The sequence below is a fragment of the Macaca mulatta genome, chromosome 2 (genome assembly GCF_049350105.2).
Source record: "Macaca mulatta isolate MMU2019108-1 chromosome 2, T2T-MMU8v2.0, whole genome shotgun sequence".
NCBI lineage: Eukaryota > Metazoa > Chordata > Mammalia > Primates > Cercopithecidae > Macaca > Macaca mulatta.
In genome coordinates this window covers 95,509,232-95,530,886 of record NC_133407.1, presented here as the reverse complement: position 1 = coordinate 95,530,886, position 21,655 = coordinate 95,509,232, and the positions used below count along the sequence as shown (strand labels likewise).

The 21,655-nt window shown below is 40.0% G+C and overlaps 1 protein-coding gene across 4 annotated transcripts in view; it reads left to right on the top strand.

Moving 5' to 3' along the window:
* The window catches only part of MCF2L2 (MCF.2 cell line derived transforming sequence-like 2), a 253,443-nt gene that overhangs the window by 18,979 nt on the left and 212,809 nt on the right, over positions 1–21,655 (top strand). For all 4 annotated transcript variants that reach the window (XR_013413675.1, XR_013413674.1, XM_028843884.2 and 1 more), the window contains exon 2: positions 20,414–20,497. Coding sequence is in view for 2 of the 4 variants with exons in the window: in XM_028843884.2 (XP_028699717.2) it covers positions 20,414–20,497 (84 nt within the window). In the remaining 2 variants the exon portion in view is untranslated. The remainder of the gene's footprint in view (positions 1–20,413; positions 20,498–21,655) is intronic.

Sequence of the window (21,655 nt, the reverse complement as noted above, 5' to 3'; positions counted from 1 at the left end):
TTAATTGGCAAGATAAGGGGAACAGCCACTTTTAGAAATTGCATTGGTCTTTCTGCACTAGTTGTCCAATTTATTGTAGTCTCTGCCTAGGCCTCCATGGTCAATAACCCTTCCCTGGACAACAAAGCTCAATAGTGAGCTTTGCCTTGAAAGAAAGAATGACCTCAAGCTTGAAGGCAGATCTATGGTGTCTCATTGTTTTTCCTTCCTCATATAGATCCTTTTCTAGGAGTAAGAGATTGGAAAGGCTAGAGGATATGGAAATAACATTTAAAATGATGCTATTGGCTGGGTGCGGTGGCTCATGCTTGTAATCCTAGCACTTTGGGAAGCCAAGGTGGGTGGATAACCTGAGGTTAAGAGTTCGAGACCAGCCTGACCAACATGGTGAAACCTCGAGTCTCTACTAAAAAATACAAAAATTAGCCAGGCATGGTGGTGGGCACCTGTAATCGCAGCTACTCAGGAGACTGAGGCAGGAGAATCACTTGAACCCAGGAAGTGGAGGTTGCAGTGAGCCAAGATTGCACCATTGCACTCCAGCCTGGGCAACAGAGCAAAAACTCCATCTCAAAAAAAAAAAAAAGATGTTATTTTAGCTACCATTTATTTCCTGCCTTTTAGTGTCACAAGTTGTGCTTTTTAAATGTACATTGTTTATTTAATTAAGTTTAATGGTAAATGCAGTCTATTTATATGGAGGAGAAATTTGAGGCTTAAGCAGGTTAGGAAGCTTGCCCAAGGTCATAGCAAGAGGAAATGTCAGAATTGAAAGTCAGGTCTGGCTGGCTTCAAGGCCTTTGAATGCTCATATTTGGTTTAATTTCACCTGACAAAGTGATATATAAACCAGCAAATGACAGAAGTGCTATTACTGAGTTTTGAAAAATCTTTTGAAAAAATAGAATAGAAAATGAAAGCATTAATCCCTGAATTTAAGTATTTTATGAGTCCCTTGAAAAGCTGACTTATTAATAGTCACTTTCTTCCAAAGAAAAACTGTTAACTAAAGCTAGAGAATTTACTTTGTAGTCTAAACATGCAGAAGTAATAAACACATAATTCTTAAATAAGGATAAGCCTGTTAAGAAAGAAATGTTTAGGAGTGTTGCCTAATTGCACTTCCCATGCTAAGCACTAGAGTCTTAAGCAAAAAGTCTAATAATCTAATAAAGTTATAACCTCTCATTATCATGGCAAGGTGGCAGCACCACTATGCACTTTTATTTAGTATAGAAGACTCTTTGTATTTAGAGGACTTTACTATGAGGGGGTTGTAAGTACAAACGGTATACATGTGGACAAACTACAGGTGTTCAAAATGTTTGAGCACAGAGGCTTAGAAGACTTGCCTCTGGATTTCTTTGTTCAGTTATCTGAGCTTAGCCCCTGTCCAGCCCAGGGTTTGGATTATGTGTCTGTTTTTTTCTACCTATTGTCAGATCAGTTCACATTCATTTTAGCTTTCTCTTTCTATACCCTGGGAAGCTAGAATTAATTAAATTGCTGCGGGGAAAGAGGTCCTTCAGCCTGTTTCTCCTCTTTAATCCCCAATTTAGGACTAACCACGGCTGGGCGCGGTGGCTCACGCCTGTAATCCCAGCACTTTGGGAGGCCGAGGCGGGTGGATCGCGAGGTCAGGAGATGGAGACCATCCTGGCTAACACGGTGAAACCCCATCTCTACTAAAAATACAAAAAATTAGCCGGACGTGGTGGCGGCGCCTGTAGTCCTAGCTACTTGGGAGGCTGAGGCAAGAGAATGGCGTGAACCCAGGAGGCGAAGCTTGCAGTGAGCCGAGATGGCGCCACTACACTCCAGAATGGGCGACAGAGCCAGACTCCGTCACAAAAAAAAAAAAAAAAAAAAAGACTAACCACATTTCCTAAAGGCCTGTGGGAACTGGGCACTGGGCCAGGGCTGAGGATGGGGTATGAAGGAGTGGGGATAACCCCTGCCCATGGCCATAGGCCTCTGAGGGCCAGAACCAGGCCATGGCCTCCACTGCTGCAGCTGCAGCATCCTGCCCAGCTCCTCAGGTAGGGGGCCTGGAGGAATGAATGAATGAATGACTGTCCTTCTGGAGCCTGCAGTCTAATGGGGAGGTAGACCTTAAGCAAACATAAGACAGTATTTAGGCAAAGTCAGCCATCATTCCCAGGTCGCTCGTGGAGTCCCAAGCCTCCCAGGTTCTCTTTCATCATTGGGCTGATCTTGTGGTCTCCTGGCCTCTTTGCTCTGGGCTCCAGTTTTCAGTGACTGCCTTTCTTTTGCACTTGGTTGGTTCAGTTGTGCAATCCAGCTCTTTCTCCCAGTGTCTCAAAAATCATGCACACGGAAGATCGGGGGTTGCAAGATAACTTTCCAAAGGTGGGGAGCAAACAGAGCAAACAGAGCCTGTGTCTAGCAACACAGGCACTTTGAAATGGAGCCAGAGGCATCTTTGTGTTGAAAGTGTCCTCTGGCCACCCTAGCACCTCAGGGTTTCACAGCCCTTACCGTCACCAATTTACTGGCACCTCCCATACCCCATGGCACCTTTCTCTTTCCTCATTTTTCTCCCCCACCATGAAGAGGGTTTGGTGCAGGACCTAGACTAGAATGACAGGCCTAATGAACTCTTGCATTCTCAGCCTCCTATTCTTCATTCCATCTTATTTCTATTGCAGTATTTATACCTCTAGCCTTGCTTGCAAAGGAGGAACAAGCCTGCAGGCTGTGAAATGGGATTTTAGACCTTGACATATGGTGCAGAAATGAGAAGGAAAATTCCACTACACAAACCTCATATGTGAGGTGGCCATTTTCTCCCTCAGTGCCTTGGGAAAACTGACCCAGATTTTAAAAAGAAAGATCATGTTTTCTGGTCATTTTCTATGGGCTTTGCAGTAGAATCTAAAAAATAAGCAGAAGAAAGAGGGAGGAGAATGAGCATTATGTGATATTTCATAAGGGCTTTAAAAACTGTTTATAAAACTAATATATCATTCGTATTTAAGGTTTGGAAGACTCAAGATGTCAATTCTTCCCAAATTGATCTATAAATTAAACACAACTTCAATCAAAAATCTATTATGTATTTTTGTAGAAATTGAGAATCAGCTAAGAGATACTATAGTAGGCAAAAAGAACTATAATAACAATTTTTTTTAAAAGAGCAAATTTGGAGGATTCACATTACCTAACTTTAAAACTTACTTTAAAGCAAAGTAATCACAACAGTGTGGTACTGGCAAAAGGATAGACATGTAGATCAATGGAGCAGAGTAGATAATCCAGAATAGTACCATACAAATATGGCCAAATGATTTTTGTCAGAGGTATAAAGGCAGTTCAATGGAGTATGATGCAATGGCAATTTCAACAAATGGTGCTGGAACAATTAGACATCTATGTGCAAAACAATTGAACCCTTACCTATACCTCACCCCATATAGAAAAATTAACTCAAAGTGGATCATGGACCTAAATGTAAGAGCTAATTAGAAATCTGTTAGAAAACATAGGAGGAAATCTTTGTGACCTTAGTTGGTCACCAAGACCAAAAGTCTGATTCATAAGGAAATTTGATTTAAGTTAGATTTTGGTAACATTGACATTTTTTTTTTTCTCTGCAAAATATACTGTTTAGAGAATGAAAAGACAACCCACCAACTGGGGAAAAAAGATTTGTGAATAGGCTGGGCATGGTGGCTCACGCCTGTAATCCCAGCACTTTGGGAGGCCAAGGTGGGCAGATCACCTGAGGTCAGGAGTTTGAGACCAGCCTGGTCAACGTGGTGAAACCCCGTCTCTACTAAAAATACAAAAATTAGCCGGGCATGGTGGCGCACACCTGTAGTCCCAGCTACTGGGGAGGCTGGGGCAGAAGAATGGCTTGAACCTGGGAGGCGGAGGTTGTAGTGAGCCGAGATCACACCACTGCACTCCAGCCTGGACAACAAGAGCGAAACTCTGTCTCAAAAAAAGAAAAAAGGCTTGTGAATAGCATATATGACAAAGGACTTGATCCAGAATGTATAAAAAGAACTCTCAAATTCAATAATAAAAAAACTCAAATGACCCAATTTAAAAATGGGCAAAAGATTTGAATGGATACTTTATCAAGGAAGATACAAGATATACAGATAGTAAAAAACACATGAAAATATGCTCAATATCAGTAGTCATCAGTGAAATTGCGTACCTGTTAGAGTGACTAAAAAAAATGACAATACCAAGTCATGGTGAAGATGACAAGGGACTGGATATCTTACATGCACTGTTGGTGGGAATGTTAAATGGTACAGCCATGTTGGAAAACAGTTGGCAATTTCTTATAAAGTTAAACATACACTTAATATATGACTCAGTAATCGCAACCCAAGAAAACGAAAACTCACGGTCACTTAAAAATCTGTTCATGAATATCTATAGCAGTTTTATTCTTAATCACTAAAACCTAGAAGCAGGGCCAGGTGCATTGGTGGCTCATGCCTGTAATCCCAGCACTTTGGGAGGCTGAGGCGGGCGGATCACTTGAGGTCAGGAGTTCGAGACCAGCCTGGCCAACATGTTGAAACCCTGTCTCTACTAAAAATACAAAAATTAGCTGGGCCTGGTGGCTCGCGCCTGTAATCCCAGCTACTCAGGAGGCTGAGGCATGAGGATTGATTGAACCTGGGAGGCAGAGGTTGTGGTGAGCCGAGATCATGCCACTGTACTGCAGCCTGGACGACAGAGCGAGACCCTGTCTAAAAAAACAAAACTGGAAGCAACCCAAGTGTCCCTCACTGGGGAAGTGATCAACTGTGGTACATCTGCCCAGTGGAATATTCAATAATAAAAAGAAATGATTTATTGATACAGATGATAATGTAAATACATCTGAAATGTATTATGCTAAGATAAAGATGTCAGAATCAAAAGGTACATACTGATCTTTCTATGATTTTGGGAAAAGGTAAAACTATAGGAGTGCAGTGATTGCCAGGGGTTAAGGGTGGGTGAGTGGTTTGACTACACAGGGGCGATCAACTATACTGTATCCTGATTGTGTTGATGCTTAAACAACTCTATGCATTTGTCAAAACTCATAGAACTGTATCCCCAAAAGAGTGACTTATACTATTGGTTAAAAAAACAATTTTAAGAAGAATTAGCAAAGAAAAATAATACAGAAAAAATAATACATGCTCATTGTTCAATATTTGGAAAATACAGAAAAGTACAAGAAAGAAAGTCTATAATCCCATTTTCTAATAATAATCACAGTTACCTTTTGAGCTATATCCCATTAGCTTTTCGTTCCTTTGGCATTTTTACATAGTTAAGATGATATGATCTAGCTTTCTTTACATGTATCATACATATTACAGATAGAATTATATAGATTATATTCTGCTTTTGAAAACTATACTATACATTCAATTATATTGTAAATTCTATTCAGACATCTCCATAGATAATATTTTAATGCTTTATAATTTTTTTGCTACATGATTTTACCATAAATTATGTTGTTCATATAGGTTATTCCCAGTTTCCCAATGTTATTTTTAAGATGCAAGGAGCATCTTTAGTCAGAAATTTTTGCACACATTTCAGATTTTTTTTTTTCTTTTTTTGAGATGGAGTCTCGCACTGTCACCCGGGCTGGAGTGCAGTGGCGAGATTTCGGTTCACTGCAACCTCCGCCTCCCAGGTTCAAGTGATTCTCCTGCCTCAGGTTTCTGAGTAGCTGGGATTATAGGCGCCCACAAGCATGCCCGGCTAATTTTTTTGTATTTGTAGTAGAGACGGGCTTTCACCATGTTTGCCAGGCTGGTCTCGAACGCCTGACCTCATGATCCACCCATCTCAGCCTCCCAAAGTATTGGGATTACAGGCGTGAGCCACCGTGCCCGGCCCATATTGTTGTTTTACAAGTAGAGTTCTAGAAAATATTGCATTAGAGAGTGTAAGTGTTAAGTTTTTAAATATGTTTTGGTCAGATTGCCTTCTGGGAAACTTATACCCATCAACAGGATGTGGGGGTTCTTGCTTTCACTTGATCTGTTTATCAGCACTTGTGATTTTGTATGACATATGAGCTAATGACAGAACTTACTTGCAGGGTTGTTTTAAAAGAATGCATGTGAAGGGAATGATGCAGTATCTGTAATGTTAGTCTTCTAGTGATGCATATTTTTATTTTCTTATTTGAATTTTTGCTTGTTTGATAAATGTGTTTTTGTATTCATTTTAATTGAATTTTAAAAAATTATGAGTGAACTCTAATGATTTTAATATTTTATTAGCTGTTTTACTTTTTGCTCTGTGACTTGTTAATATTTGGCTTGGGACCAAGGCATTTGTGCATAAATTTTTTAAATGTTAAAGCTATTAAGCCTTTCTTAAGTTTATAGAAGGTTTTGTGTTCTCCAGTTTGCTGTTTATAATTTTGTTTTTGATGTCTTTTAACATACAAAGGTTTAAAATTGTATGTAGTCAAATCTATAGATCTTTTATTTTGTTATTTTGTAACCATCAGCTTAGCTGAGCCTCAAACCACTTTTTAAACATTTTTTTCTTCTTTCCCTTTTCCTCTTACCCCTGTCAGTTTCAAGATATAACTTTGAGACAAACTGCATGTATGTGCCTCTCATCTTAAAAGACAGCAATGGAATGTGCTGCGAACCTCCACTCCCTTTCCTTTCCCATACTATACTCTCATGCCTTATGAACATTTATTTGCCTAATGCTTATTAAGCACAGACCATGTGGTCTTATCTGGTCATATTTTTTGTTAGAAGCTTCAGGAGTCAGATCCTAATAGGGACCAGGCACCTCCAGAATTCTCTCTTCAACAAAAGATTCCTTCAAGGATGGAACCCACACCCAGCTGAAGACTAATTTACAACCTGGCAGGATCTACGAAGGTGCCAGCACCTTCACCAAATGAGACAATAATTCGAGGGCCACCAGAGCCACCTGAGCAAGTCATGCCACCTGGAATCTTGTAGCCCCATTTGCCTCTTCTACTTTCCGAGCCCTTTGTTTAAAAACCCGTGTGTTCCCTCCACAAATTTAAGAGTGGAATTGCTTTCTACTCTTCCCATGCTAGCATGGATAATACAATCTTGCTCTCTCTTATCACAACTCGTCATTATTTTTGACTTATTTTGAGAAGCGGTGAGCGGCAAGACCCTTTTGCAGGTTACAATTTCTTATATTGCTTTTATTTTACTTTACTTATTTTGAGACGGAGTCTCACTGTCACCCAGACTGGAGTGCAACGGTGCGATCTTGGCTCATTGCAACCTCTGCCTCCCGGGTTCAAGCAATTCTCCTGCCTCAGCCTCCTAAGTATCTGGGATTACAGGTGCCCACCATACCCAACTAATTTTTATATTTTTATTTTTGGTAGAGACGGGATTTCACCATTTTGGCCAGGCTGGTCTTGAACTCCTGACTTCAGGTGATCTGCCCGCCTCAGCCTCCGAAAGTGCTGAGATTACAGGGATGAGCCACTGCTCCTGGCCTCTTCTGTTGCTTTTATATCCTTCCTCAAGTAAAGAATAAGTAAATAATCATCAGGGTTTTTTTTTTTTTTTTTTAAAGTATCTTTTAGTGGTTTTATTTTTTTTTACACAACTTTTAAATTTCTGATATATATTTTTTGTAATTTTCTCAGTAGTATTTATTAAGTATTTCTTCATTGATTGGCAATGCCTCATTCTTTGCATATTGTTATTTTTGAATTTATAATCTATTCCTGGGTCTTGTTTCATTCTTTGTATTTTATTAGTGCTAACATAATAACTTTAAAATATCTGCCAGGAGAAATTCTCTTTATCTAGCATTTGCTTTTTTAAAAAACCTTTTTTTTTGAGACATGGTTTCCTTATGTTGCCTAGGCTTGTCTTAAACTCCTGGGCTACAGTGATCTCCTGCCTCAGCCTCTCAGTGTGCTAGGATTACAGGTGCGAGCCACTGTGCCTGGCCAAAAAAACATTTTCCTAACCCTTCTAGCCTTTTATATTCTTTCAGATAACTTGATAACGATTTCATTAATTCCCCTCATCTCCACAAACTTACTGTAATTTTAACAACAACAAAGAACTAGCTCTAATTAATCAACTGAGTAGTCTCTAATCTTAAAGTGCTTTCTAGTACAACTGCTTTGGGGAAACATTTGACAGTTTCTTGTAAGTTAAATATACCCCTACCCTTTGACTCATCAATACCATTTCTCGATATTTGTCTGAGAGAAAGCTAAACATGTCTACACACAGGCCTTTACATGAAGGTTCATAGCAACTTCATTTAAAACAGTCCAAGTTGGGGAAAAACCTGAATGTCCGTCAGTAGGAGAATGAACAAGCAATAGCTGTCCATATGATGACATATAACTCAGCGATGAAAATGAATGAACTACTGATACCCACTGTGGATGAATCTCAAATGCATTATCCTGATAGAAAGAAGCTAGACACAAAAGAATCAATACTGTATTATTATACCATATGATGTTTTGGAACAGGCAATACTAGTCTGTCTCAAAAAAAGTCACAATGGTGGTTGCCTAGGAACCAGGGTTGACTGGGAAGGGACTTGAAGGTGTCTTCTGGGGCTATGGAAATGTTCTACATCTTGAAAGAGGTATGGGTTACATGGATGTATTTTTTTCTCAAAGCTCATTGAAATGTATAGTTTAATATTTGTACATTTTTATCCCTCCCCCAAATAAAGTTAAAAACCTTTTTAAATAATAAAAAAAAATGTCTTCCAGTTTCTCCTTGGCCAATTGCAAGGCTTACTCTGAAATTTTAGCTTGAATGATACAAATAAAGATGAGAGGTTTGTGTAAAAACATTTATTACTTGCTGATTGGCTATTTTGCATTGTACTCTTTCTTTAAATATGGAAGCACATTATTAATAAATACCATTAAGCATGAAGAACCAAAATAAAATGCATCAGGGAAAGGCAGCCTCTCTCTCAGTATATCATACTCTCTGCATGGCACAGTTTGAAAGGTGAACTCACTTTTCCCCAAGTGGTAGTAAGTAGAATCTTGATCACATTATGACAGGCAAAGAATATCCTTCGTTTGAATCAGATTATACTTGCACCTGATCTTCAGGAGGAGTCCAGGAGACGCTGTACATCCTGTCTCAGGATCTGAACCTTTACCGTTTGCCATGTCAATCTAAGGTGCCTGCTCAGATAGTGAATCTTACTGGCTGCAGCGTTAAGCCTCTGGATTTTATTACTGGCAGCCTAGAGAGGTTAGAAGAGGAGGGTAGAATTGTGGCCTGGAATAAGTTTTTTGTTTTGTTTTGTTTGTTTGTTTGTTTTTTTAGAACATCCTTTAAAAAGTTTATCCTTATCATTTTATTTTAAATATCTGGTGGCCTGATTTGTGTCTCATGATGTGATGATATGATACTTCTAAAAAAAAAATTCTGATTCTCACTGAAGCTAGGATGTCCCTCTCTGTCATCCCCCAGTTTTCCTTTTGTTTCTAAATGAGTACGTTTGATAATCTGCTGGGGCTGTAAACCTGTGAGCACTCACCAATCAAAAGGATCAGCTCTCAGCCATGAAATGACCTTGAGTGAACTTCAGGGAGATTAACTGGGAGAGAGGATTGAACATTTCTGTGTGAGTGCAGTGCCTAGAGAGAAATGGAGAGCGAGCGAGGTGGCACCGTTTCCTGGAATCCAGTGGTGGTCTGGTGCACGAAGTGTGAGCAGCAAGATCCTAGATACTCACCTTACACCTTGGTGCGGATAACGGAGGCAGAGATGAGGGCCTATCACCGTTTAGTAGGAAGTTGCATCAGGCTAGAATATGTGGCAAAAAAAGGTAGTGTGGAAGCAATGATGCATGTGTTTTATGTATGTGTTTTATTTCTCCTCATTCTTAGCACAATGATTTAAAAGTAAGAAATTTTACATTTAAAAAATCGTATTTTGCAGTACTGTCTCAAGTTTTTTGTGAAGAATTTCTAAAATGACTTTTTAAAAAAGCATTAATTAGCTATTACAATATTGTAGATGGTCATTTATTGATATGTTCATAGGTAGATTCGTAATAAAAAGATACAATTTTCTGAAAAATTAGGTTGTAATATGGAATGTGTGTGAGCTTGTTTTGAAAGCCTACATATGTCTGCACATACATATACATGCACTGAGTATTGTATAACAATGAGATAACTGGTTAATTTTGGTTACAGGAATACGTTTTACTTAATTTTGTTTGGTTGTATTTTCTATTTTTTAAAATTACCAACATATCTTGCTTTTTTTCCAAGTGGTAGTAAGTAGGATCTTGGTCACTTCATGGCAGCAAAGAATATCCTTCATTTGAGAGTCAGATTGTACTTGCACCTGATCTTCAGGAGTTCAGGAGATGTTCCTCATCCCATCTCAGGATCTGAACCTTTACCATTTCAATATTTCTATATTTCTTCTATGAAATGAAAGTGAAAATAAGAATCCAGGTTATGAAATTCATATTCCTGGAGAAAAATGTTGAGTCTGAAAGGCTTCATGTTAGATGCATGAACTGATAACAGACTGATGGTCTCAGAGTAGAAAAAGAAAAGCGCTTCCCTTCAGTGGGCTGGTGAGAAGAAACATCATTTCTAAGTGTGCTTTCCGTGTACTTGGAAGCCAGCAGGACAGATGTTCTCAAAGCTGAAGCAACTACTTGTTTCTAAGACTGCTTCTTTTAGAAATGCACTTAGTGGCATGCTCCCACCTTTTGTTTGTTTGTTTGTTTGCCTTGAAAATGTTTATAATACATTTATTCCCTTTGGATCACAGGCTAGAAAAGGTGATTAAAGCAAATGTCTTAGGCTCTCTCATTACCCTTTATACTTGGAACCTGTTTCTTCAAGAGTGGGAAGTTATTAAATGAAGTGTGCTTTAAAAATAATCATTGTTGCAGTATACTTTCTGATTGAGACATGATTCATAGTTATATACCATATACATATTTAGTATGTAATGCATAAATTATATTCTCAAAGGCAATGGCTATGATATATTTGCTACTTAGATAAGGACAACTTGTTAAATAGGTTTTGCTTTCCATATTTAAACATGTGTGCTCACCTATGCATGCACACAAATCCTTACAAGGCTTGAATTGAAGTGTATATGATTGCTCTGATTTTATGAAAATTAAATTATTACAAGGGCTTTCCAACTCTGTTAGTAGTGAGGAGAGGAAATAATTTGAAAGAAGAATAAGAATTGCCAAATCCTAAGCTCACAGCACTATATATGCCTTATTTTTTTCCCTACTAAAGAAGATTATGAAATGTTCACCTGTATTCTTTAGCTGTCAGTCATTTTATTCTGTGACTCAAGACAACAATGAAAGGTTGAGTATGTTAATGTAAGTTTTGTGAGTATCTGAAAGACCTTTCTGACATTACTGCAGCATTATGTTCATGAGATACTGTCAGTTGCCTTTTCGGACTAAAGTAACACTGATTCCTTGGGATTAGGGGAATGAAACTAGAGATAACACGCTGATAGAAATATGCGTTAATAAAGACCCATAGTTTATGTAATTGTTCGGGGGTCAAGGAGGGTTAGCAACTGGAGGTTTGCTTTTCCACTGACTGTCCCCCCTCCCTTTTTTCTCTTTTTAAAGAAAAAAGTATATTTATAATATATATTATTATATTATATTAATATTATAAAATGAATGCTTCTAAGAGTAGCACCAGCTGCTGTAACAAACACCCAAATTTCAACGGATTAATAGATTCCAACACACTGTCCTCTGTCAGAGAGCTGTTTTCTCTCAGTGTTTTAGGGACCCTGGCTGCCTCTATCTTGTGGGTCTGCCATTTGCTATACTTGGAGGTGTCACCTTGCAGCCTGGGAGAGGGAAGAGAGAGTGGCCAAAGCAAACTTGTTTTTTAAATACCCCAGCTTAGAAGTGAAACATCATTTTTGCTTACCTCCCATTGGCATTCAGTCACATGACCATAACTGAAGGTAAAGGGGTGGGTGGGAGATTGAGGTCCTGGCTAGGCAACTGCCTTTCAGTGGTAAAGCTACCGTATGGAAGAGGATCTGTGACATTTTGATGGGCAGCGAGCCATCTCTGCTTCAATAGCTCATTGCAATTCAACTTAAGCAGTACCTCTATACATACATATATAAAAATATAAACAACATTCTGTTCTGTATCTCACTTTCTTTTTAAAAAACTTAATATATTTTAAACCTCCTTTCCTGTCAGTAGCATAGATATATCTGATTTTATTTAATGCCTCCATTGTATTCTGTTATATGGCTTTATCATCATTTATTTAACCAATCCTCTATTAATGGTCATTTGCAACAAAAGAACAAGCTATAATAAACATCTTTGAACCCATTTATTTTGTACTCGTGTTAGTATTACCTTAGAAATCCCTAGACATGGAATTTCTTGGCTAAAATGCTGCATATTTAATATTTTGACAGTTATTTTTAAATTAATCAATGGAAAGATTGTACCTATTTATACTTTCACCCATAGATAATCTGCCTACGCTCTTACCAACCCAATCTTATTCATTGTTAAGATAATCACTAATCCATCAGGCAGAAAATATCTCATTTTGTTTTAATTTACATTTCTTTATCCATGGTTTGAATGTATGTGTCCCTCCAAAATTCATATGTTGAAACCTAACCCCCAAGGTGACGGTATTAGAAAGTGGGGCCTCTGGGAGGTGGACAGGTCATGAGGAATCCACCTTTGTGAATGGAATTAGTGCCCTTATAAAAGAAGCTTCAGACAGCTGCCTCCCTCTTCCATCTCTCCTGCCATGTGAGGACTCAGCATACATCCCTTTCACCCTTCCACCATGTGAGGATGCAGCAAGAATGCACTATCTTGGAAGCAGAGGGAAGTCCTTGCCAGACACTGAATCTGCTGGTGCCTTGACCTTAGACTTCCCAGTCTCCAGAACTGTGGGAAATAAAATTTCTACATTTGTAAATTACTCAGTGGAAGTATTTTGTTATAGCAGCAAGAACAGACTAAGACATGTGGTTAAACATGTTTTGATATAAATTTATTGGCTATATTTCTTCTATCAATTGTCTGTTTCCAGTCTATGCCTATTATATTAGTTTCCTGTGTCTGCTGTAACAAATGACCACAAAACTTGATGGCTTACAACAACAGAAATTAATTTTTTTCACAGTCCTAGAGGCCACAAGTCCACCCTCAAGGTGCTGGTAGGGCCACTCTCTAGAAGCTCTGGGGATGATTCCGTTTCTTGTCTCTTCTGGCTTCTGGGAGCTCTGGCTATTTCTTGGCTTGTGGTTGCATCATTCTGATATCTGCCTCTTTCTTCACATGGTTTTCTCTGTGTTTCTGTCTCCTTCTGTTTCTCTGTCTAATCTCCTTTCTCATCTCATTATACTATATCATATTATTGTATGTATATCGAATATACAGTAATGATAATAATTATTATTGTTTTGTCCACACACTGTTTCCAATCAATAGGTTTCACTGGTTATGGGCCAGTGATATGTGAATTAATAATAAATATATACATAATCCCTAAGTCATTATTCCATAATGTCAGCAAAAACAGTGAACTGTTGAGAATAGTGATCTAAAGTCAATGTGATCTAAGTAAAATGTAATTGTGTTTAACAAGTTCAAACTTTGAGTATATTTGCATGATGAATTACAAAAAGAAAAGAAAGAGCATTGATGCTTGGTTCTATTGGACTGGATATATAATTACCAAAGAATCTACATTATCATGCTATGAGAGAGGAGGGATTTCTCAAGTTAATTCATTTGTTTTTTCTCTTATCTAAGCACTTCCGCAGTTCAAATCCTCCCTGCACTCTGAAGCAGTGTGTGTCCCTGATGTCAGCAGTGGCGCAACCCACAAACCACCCTAGCATTTGGATGCAGTCGCATTTTCTTTTGAGGACATAGACCAAGAGCTGTGAAGTATTTCCCTGGGTCTGAGCAGCGTTCAAAGAGTAGATTTCCAGGGCTATGTGCACCTGCCAGCACTGAGCACTGGACCATGAGTGCCCGGGGCAGCCAAGTGTTCTTTAATACATATGTTCATGGGGGTAGGGTGTGAGATGCTGAGCCCTCCAAAGTGAGGGTCTGGGCAGGGGGTACCACAAGGAACTCTCTGGAGGTGGTGGGAGGGAAATATTCCATTCCTTTTTCTTTTCTTTCTTTTTTTTTTCCTGAGATGACATCTTGCTCTGTTGCCCAGGCTGGAGTGCAGTGGCATGATCACAGCTCACTGCAACCTCCGCCTCCCAGGTTCAAGTGATTCTCCTGCCTCAGCCTCCTGAGTAGCTGGGATTACACGCACGTGCCACGACGCTGGCTAATTTTTGTATTTTTAGTGGAGTTTCACCATGTTGGCCAGGCTGGTCTCAAACTCCTGACCTCAGGTGATCCTCCCACCTCGGCCTCCCAAAGTGTTGGAATTACAGGCATAAGCCACTGCACCCTGCCAAATATTCCATTTCTTGATCTGTTTGATGGTTACATCAGTGTATATTTGTCAAAATTCCTCAAATTGTATGCTTAAGGCTTTGTGCACTGTATTGCATGTAAATTATACTTCAATAAAGTACCAATAACGTAAAAAATAAAGGCTACCAGTGCATACTTTTCTGTAAGTAAACTAAAGGGGTAACCACATATAATGCCATCACTTTAACACAACTGTTTCATATATTCTTTTCTCATACACCCACACATAAGTGCATAAACATATCACACACTTGGTTTTTTCTTTCTTTTTTAAAATCTGGCTATAATCTCACCATTTGTAGGATTTTTGTGTCCTTGACATTGTATCTTAAATATTTTTTGATGGATGCAGTCTTTATACTTGTGTAATGATTGCTTCCATTTTTTCACTCTGGTAAAAATATTACAGTCTACACTGTTACATATAAAGTTTTTATTATGTTCTTGTGATATATTTTCAGATATAGGATGAGTGCATAAAATATTATGGAGATTTTAATGACTGTAATGGTTAAGACATTGGGCTTTGGAGGTCAGAATGAGCTGGGTTCAAGTTCTGGATCTGCATGATCTTGGACAAGCTACTTCAAATCTAGTTCAATATCACCCTTAGAGTTGTTTTGAGGATTAAATGAGGTCACATATATAAAGTATCTGGTATGGAATCAACCACATAAGTGCTCAGAGATCACCAGATAAAAGACTGAGAAACTACTTTTCATAAGGATGCTACCTGCTTCACTCTCTGAGGTTATGCAGAAGCACTGATTTTCCATTATAACCCCAGCATTGTGTATTAGAATCTCAATTATTTTATGGATGAAATGAGATATTCTATTGCTGTTTAAGTTTCATTTGTTGACAACTAGGAAGTTGGACAAGTTCTAGTGTTCTTGATTTTTAAAATCTTTAAATTTCCTTCTAAACAATTATTCTGTCTTTCAAAAGCCTTTACTTCATTATTTGTTATGAATAAGACAAAAGTCACTATTATAGGGCAGGTTAAGCATCGCTATAGCACAGGAGCCAGTAAAAGAAGGAAATATGTCTGTGTTATTTCTGACCTGGCCAATAAAACAGAGTGGTGAAATGCATTATGCCTCATGGGCTGGCCTTTTGTACCAGCCCAGCAACTGGTGTCTCTGAGCCTCTGGTCCAGAGTTTCCTCAGTGGTCAAGTCTAGTCTAGTTGTGGACGTAGGAGGGTGGGGCAGGCTGGAAGATGTTCATTTGAGTGTTAGGGCACATCCCTTTTCTGTTATTGTGCAATAAATTCAACTAGTTTATCTGTGGCATGCAAAGTTAGTGTCGAGCTCACAGCTGGTGCCCTATTCATGTTATTAACAGGTACAGTCTTTACACAGCGCCTGAGAGCGGAGATCCTGGTTCGTGGCTTGTTACGTGTTATTGCAGACTCAGTTGTTGGGATCTAGTTTGATGAACTGGCAGACGCTTCTGTTCCTTCTGTCCCCTTGATTCTCTGGGCAAAACAGTGATGTCACAGGGTCTGCCAAACTTGGGGGAGCTGTTCTCTGCTCCAGACCATACCTTTTCCCCCTTAACCTAGGTATTTATTTTAGTTCTTTTTTTTCCCCCTCAGATCATACTTGAATCTTTTTTTTTTTTTTTTTTTTTTTTTTTTTTTGAGACGGAGTCTTGCTCTGTCACCCAGGCTGGAGTGCAGTAGCGCGATCTCGGCTCACTACAAACTCTGCCTCCTGGGCATACTTGAATCTTTTAAATCACAGTGTGACAGAAATTTCAGAAGAGCAAGAGTGGGGGGCTAAGGGTTTCACTGCCCTTTATCCCTTATCCATTGCAGCAATCAGTGTTGAGATGTCATCAGCCCTGTTTCCTGCCCTCTGTTGTAAGGAGGATGACTCCAATCATTAGCAAAGGTCCTGGCCCCAGAGCACATGCTGCTCTCTCAGCCTGGGAAGTGGGCAACACAGGGATATTGCTTGCTGGCTGCAGTGGAATTCCCGTGGGACATGCTGGACTATTATTTCATTGCCTGAGTCTGGAGGCTGTGTGTGGCCTTTGATACCATCTGTATTTCTGGAATTGTGGGGCCAGGGTAAAATAGAGTCACACTTCTGTGTACTTATCAAGGATAGAAAAGAGACAAGTTTTTCCCTAGTGTATTTGTTTGCCCAAGATAGAAATTGTGTTGAAATTGAATTATCACTTCCCTTTGCCTTATGTGGGTAACAGAGGCAAGTTTCTGCCAGGCATGATGGCTCACACCTGTAATCCCAGCACTTTGGGAGGCCGAGGCGGAAGTTGGAGACCAGCCTGACCAACATGGAGAAACCCTGTCTCTACTAAAAATACAAAATTAGCCGGGCATGGTGGTGCATGCCTGTAATCCCAGCTACTCGGGAGGCTGAGGCAGGAGAATCGCTTGAACCCGGGAGGTGGAGGTTGCAGTGAGCCGAGATTGCACCATTGCACTCCATCCTGGGCAACAAAAGCGAAACTCCGCCTCAAAAAAAAAAAAAAAAAAAAGACAAGTTTCTCCCTAATCTAAGCAAGCCAAAAATGGCAAAGAACAAGCGGGAAGCCTCCACAGACTTCTGTGAGGCCGGGGCAGATGTGTAACAGGCACCAGCGCCTTGGTGGGTCACGGTTCTGCTCACCTTTTCCTGGGAGAAGGAAAAACCCTTTTAATGGTGAGAACACTAAGACTCAGAGTGTACTTGCCCTGATCACCTATCTAGAAGGTGGCAGAAAGTGCCTTTGCATGCAAGTCTGTCTGAATCTGAAGCAGGTCCTTTCCCACTGCAGTGGAGGTGTTCTTTTAGAACCAAACAGTTCTTGCACTTCCTCCCCTACCTACCTATACAGGAGTGGGAGGCAGGGCCTGCCAGCCGCAGGGCGGTCTTTCTGTTTTGGTATAGAGCATAAGTGTGCCTTACTGGGGGCAGAACAGAGCATGCCCTATTCCAACAGGCCCACAGTGTCAGGCAACTGAAGACTGGGTGTATCTGCAGTCATCTCCATCATGAGTCAGAGGATGAGTCCAAGAAAGCCTCATGATCTGTTGCAGCGGGCCAGGTTGGTCCATGTGGCTCCTTTGCTGGGAAGACTTCAAGGATAACCATGTCACTTCCTGGCTGGAGACCAAGCACTCTCAGCAAAACCTGTACTCAAAGCAAAGCAGCTCATTGCTATTCTTAGAAAAACAAATTATGAATTTTAGTCCTGTTCATTTGATAGCCACAGGAGGCTGGTGAGAAAGGTCTCTGTCGGGGGATGGAGGGATGGGCAAACCTCAGATTCCCACGACACTAGTCAGCCTTTCAGGGTTGCAGGAGCCTTTGCAACTCAAGGCCAAGCAAAGGTCTGGGAATTCTACCAAGCGTGGCTGAAGTTGGCCCTCTTAGAGTCAGGTGATCCGGGCTCTACAGTTATTTGTTGCATAACCACAGGCAAGTTCAGGAACTCTCTGGGTCTCCATGTTGTTGTTTGAAAAATGAGATGGTGTGGGGATGGCTGACTTCGCTAATGTCTGTTCCCCTTTCAGATCTTACATCTTTAAAATGTTTAAAGCACACCTCAAATATTAACATACAAGAACAGTAAATTACACCTTATGATTTTTGTTTTTCTCTGAGTTCATCATCTCTTAAATATGCTTGCTTGGCCAGGCGTGGTGGCTTGCGCCTCTGATTCTAGCACTTTGGGAGCCCAAGGCAGGAGGACTGCTTGAGCACAGGAGGTCAAGTCTGCAGTGAGCTATGATTATGCCACTGCACTCTAGTCTGGGTGACAGAGCAAGATCCTACATCTTAAAAAAATAAAAATAAAAAAATGCCCAGGTATGAACAAATGATAAGGAAGCTCTATTTCTGAGTATGCCACTTTCCTAGAATGCTGGGAGATTTTACTCTGAAGAACTCTTTAATTACATAACTTCTGTTTCTGCTGAAATTCTCTATGTTGTTGTCTACTTGTGTTTTACATTTTATTACAGAAAATTTGAAATGTAGCAAGAGAATTATGTAACAAACCCCTGTGGACCCATCAACCAGCTTCAACAATTATCTACATTTTGTCAATCATGTTTCATCTACCCCCCACTTCCACCCCATGCATACTTTTGGCAAAGGGGAGTGGCTGGAGTATTTGTAAGCAAATCTCAGACTTCATATCATTTCACTGTTAAATGCTTCAATTTGTGTTTCTAACAGAGAAGGCCCCCCTTTGTATAAAATATGACTACCATGCCATTATTACACCCACTGAATTAACAGTGACGAAGGAGTTCTTTGAACTTTTAGTGAATTCAGGGTGGAAGTGGTATTGGGATGAAGAAGCCCTGGTCTGGATTTATCCCCTTTACCCAAAACAATGGGGGAATTCATTGAAGGGGATCTTGGGGCTTAAGCTGTCACTTGGCCCACCCCTTACAAGACTTTCAGAAAGCAAATTTGGAAAAGACCTGTCTGTTCAGAACAATGGATATAACTAGCATTTGCTCAGCACCCTTTGTGTACATCTCCATATATATTATCTCCTTTAACCTCCACACCAAAAAGCTGAGAGTAGAAACCAAGGCTCAAGGAGGACCTTCCCAAATATTAACTTCTGATTGGTCAACCCTAGAATATCATAATGTTACTGAAACAATAGGAAATTCCCCATACTGAATCAATAGGAAATTCCCCCCTAGCATCAGAGCATAGGTTATTGGGTTCATGCCTTAATCTAACCAGATGTTTAACTCCTGTAGCAACAATAACCAGTTCATTCATTGTTTATTGTTGTTTGGTTTTTTGTTTTGTTTGTTTTGAGACAGGGTCTCCATCTGTTACCCAGGCTGTAGTGCAGTGGCACAATCATGGCTAACAGCAGCCTCAAACTGCTAGACTCAAGAGATCCTCCTGCCTCAGCCTCCCAAGTAGCTGGGACCACGGGCATACACCAGCATGTCTGGCTAATTTGTTAATTTTTTGTGGAGACAAGATCTTACTCTGTTGACCAGGCTGGTCTCAAACTTCTGGCCTCAAGCAGTCCTCCTGCCTGGGCCTCAGTACCCAGCTACCAGTTTATTCTTTAAGATTCCCTGGGAAATAGTTAAATGAAGATAATATCTTATTAGGCAGACAGAACATGAAAATGCCTTCCTCTCTTCAGCCCAGGTTGAAGGATTCTAGGCAGTCTTCCCCTCTCTCTAATTCGCTTTCCCCAAATGGATATGAGGGCAAATCACAGGGCTTATAAGTCATTTTCTAGGATTAGAGGACCTTTGTAGATTTGTGCTTGAAAGGATTGGATTTTTTGCATTGGAAACCTATAACTTATTATTCAGTTAGGAGAATCTTTAAATAGAAAACTGAAAAAGTGCCTCCTTATATACATTTAGCAGTAGGAAGAGGCCCCTTAAAGTATTCTGGGAGGGGGGAAAAAAGGAATGGAGATAAGGTGGGGAGGAAGGAAGTGAGGTAGGGAGGAAAATAAAAATTAAAGAACCCTCATGAATCCCAGATTGATTTTATGACCTGTTTTGAAAGGAGCTCTAGTAACTTATGTTGTTTGTGTTTAAAGTGTCCTTCTGCAGACCCAAAGTTGTAGGCAAATACCTGCTTTCGTAATCAGATCATCCAGCAGGTTTCCTGTGAAGCTACTGAAGCTTAAACTTCAGGGTTCTTTCCTTGTATTGGTCCCTCCCAAAGCCTTGGTAGGGGCTCTAGAAATGTGTTCCCCGCTCAGATGCATAAACTCCAAAGCACACAAACCCAGATACAGCCCTGGATCTCAGGAATCAAGTTCTCAAGGGAATGATGTGCCAGAACCATCTCTTGATAAGTCCCAGATTTCCCAGTAGTACAACTTGCCTTTGTTTCTTTTTAATTTCTTCTTGTAATTTGCACATATTTAACCCCCTTTGTATTTCATTTGTGCAGATGAAATTATGCAGCAGGAAGTCAGGCCCTTGATGGCGGTGGAGATAATAGAACAACTTCACAGACAATTTGCCATTCTTTCAGGTAAGGAGGACATTCATTTGCATTTCCAGATTTTGATGGGGGTGGAGGGTCTTGATGGGAGGGCCCAACCTCTTGAACCTTGAGGAATATTATACTCAAATCTTACTCACCCCTTAGGCCTCACCCAGGACTAGAACAGGCTGAGGCCTATCCTGCCAGAAGAGGGTGGGATCTCATATATATTATTACCTTTGCTGTTCAGTGCAATCTGATCTTTCCCAAAGGAGCACATTTCTTTGTGGTTGTAAATAACAGAGCTGAAAAGATTTTGAGGAAAGAAAAAGAGATAACTACTGACATCAGCTGCCACCATGATGTTCTTCCAATGTTCCTGTTGGATGTTCTTCCAAGATTCCTCCTTAAAAAGGTCTAAGTTCTAAGGGTTCCCAAATGTTGCTGAGGTTATTTGTTCTCTGGGAGAACTGTCTTTTATTCTTAGCTCATTTAAGGGGATTTCCATTAAGCATTTAATTGGGAATGAAGAGAAACTGTTCTGACTAAAAGTCTAGCATTTTTTGAGCCTAGACACAACCCTGAAAGGCTGTCATGACTTGAATATTGTTCTTTCTTATTCGCCTAGCTAAGGGTGACATGACTTTAATTACTAAAACTAGAAGTAGATGCCAAACCCCAAATTGTAGTTAGACCCAACTTAGAGAATGAAGTGGTGACATTAGATGTGCTTAGTATATAACATGGAGGGATAAAGTGGCAAGTTACTATTTTCAACTTTTACATCTCTTCTGAAAAAAACAACAAAGCCATCTTAGTTACATCACAGAGAGAATATGTAGTTGGCGTGAATTTTATTCTACAACATGGGATGTAAAAAAAAAAGTCCCATCTCTTTCTTTTCTCCAAATCACACTTAATCTGCTCCAGGCTCCTCATACCACTGATTTGAAGGAGATGCGAACTCAGTTACTATTGGGATACTTCTCCCAACCCCAGCATTGCCTCCTGGGTGGCAACATCTTACATAATCCAGGACATTCTGGGGGAATTCTCTGGTCTTCACATTAGTCACTGCTCACATAGTCACTGAAAGCTCCATAAATACAGGGTCCTCCTTTTTCTTCTTTCTGTCTGTATTGCCAATACTTAGATCAGAGACTAGAACATAAAAGGTGCTCAGTACAAAAATATCCAAGTCCCTGT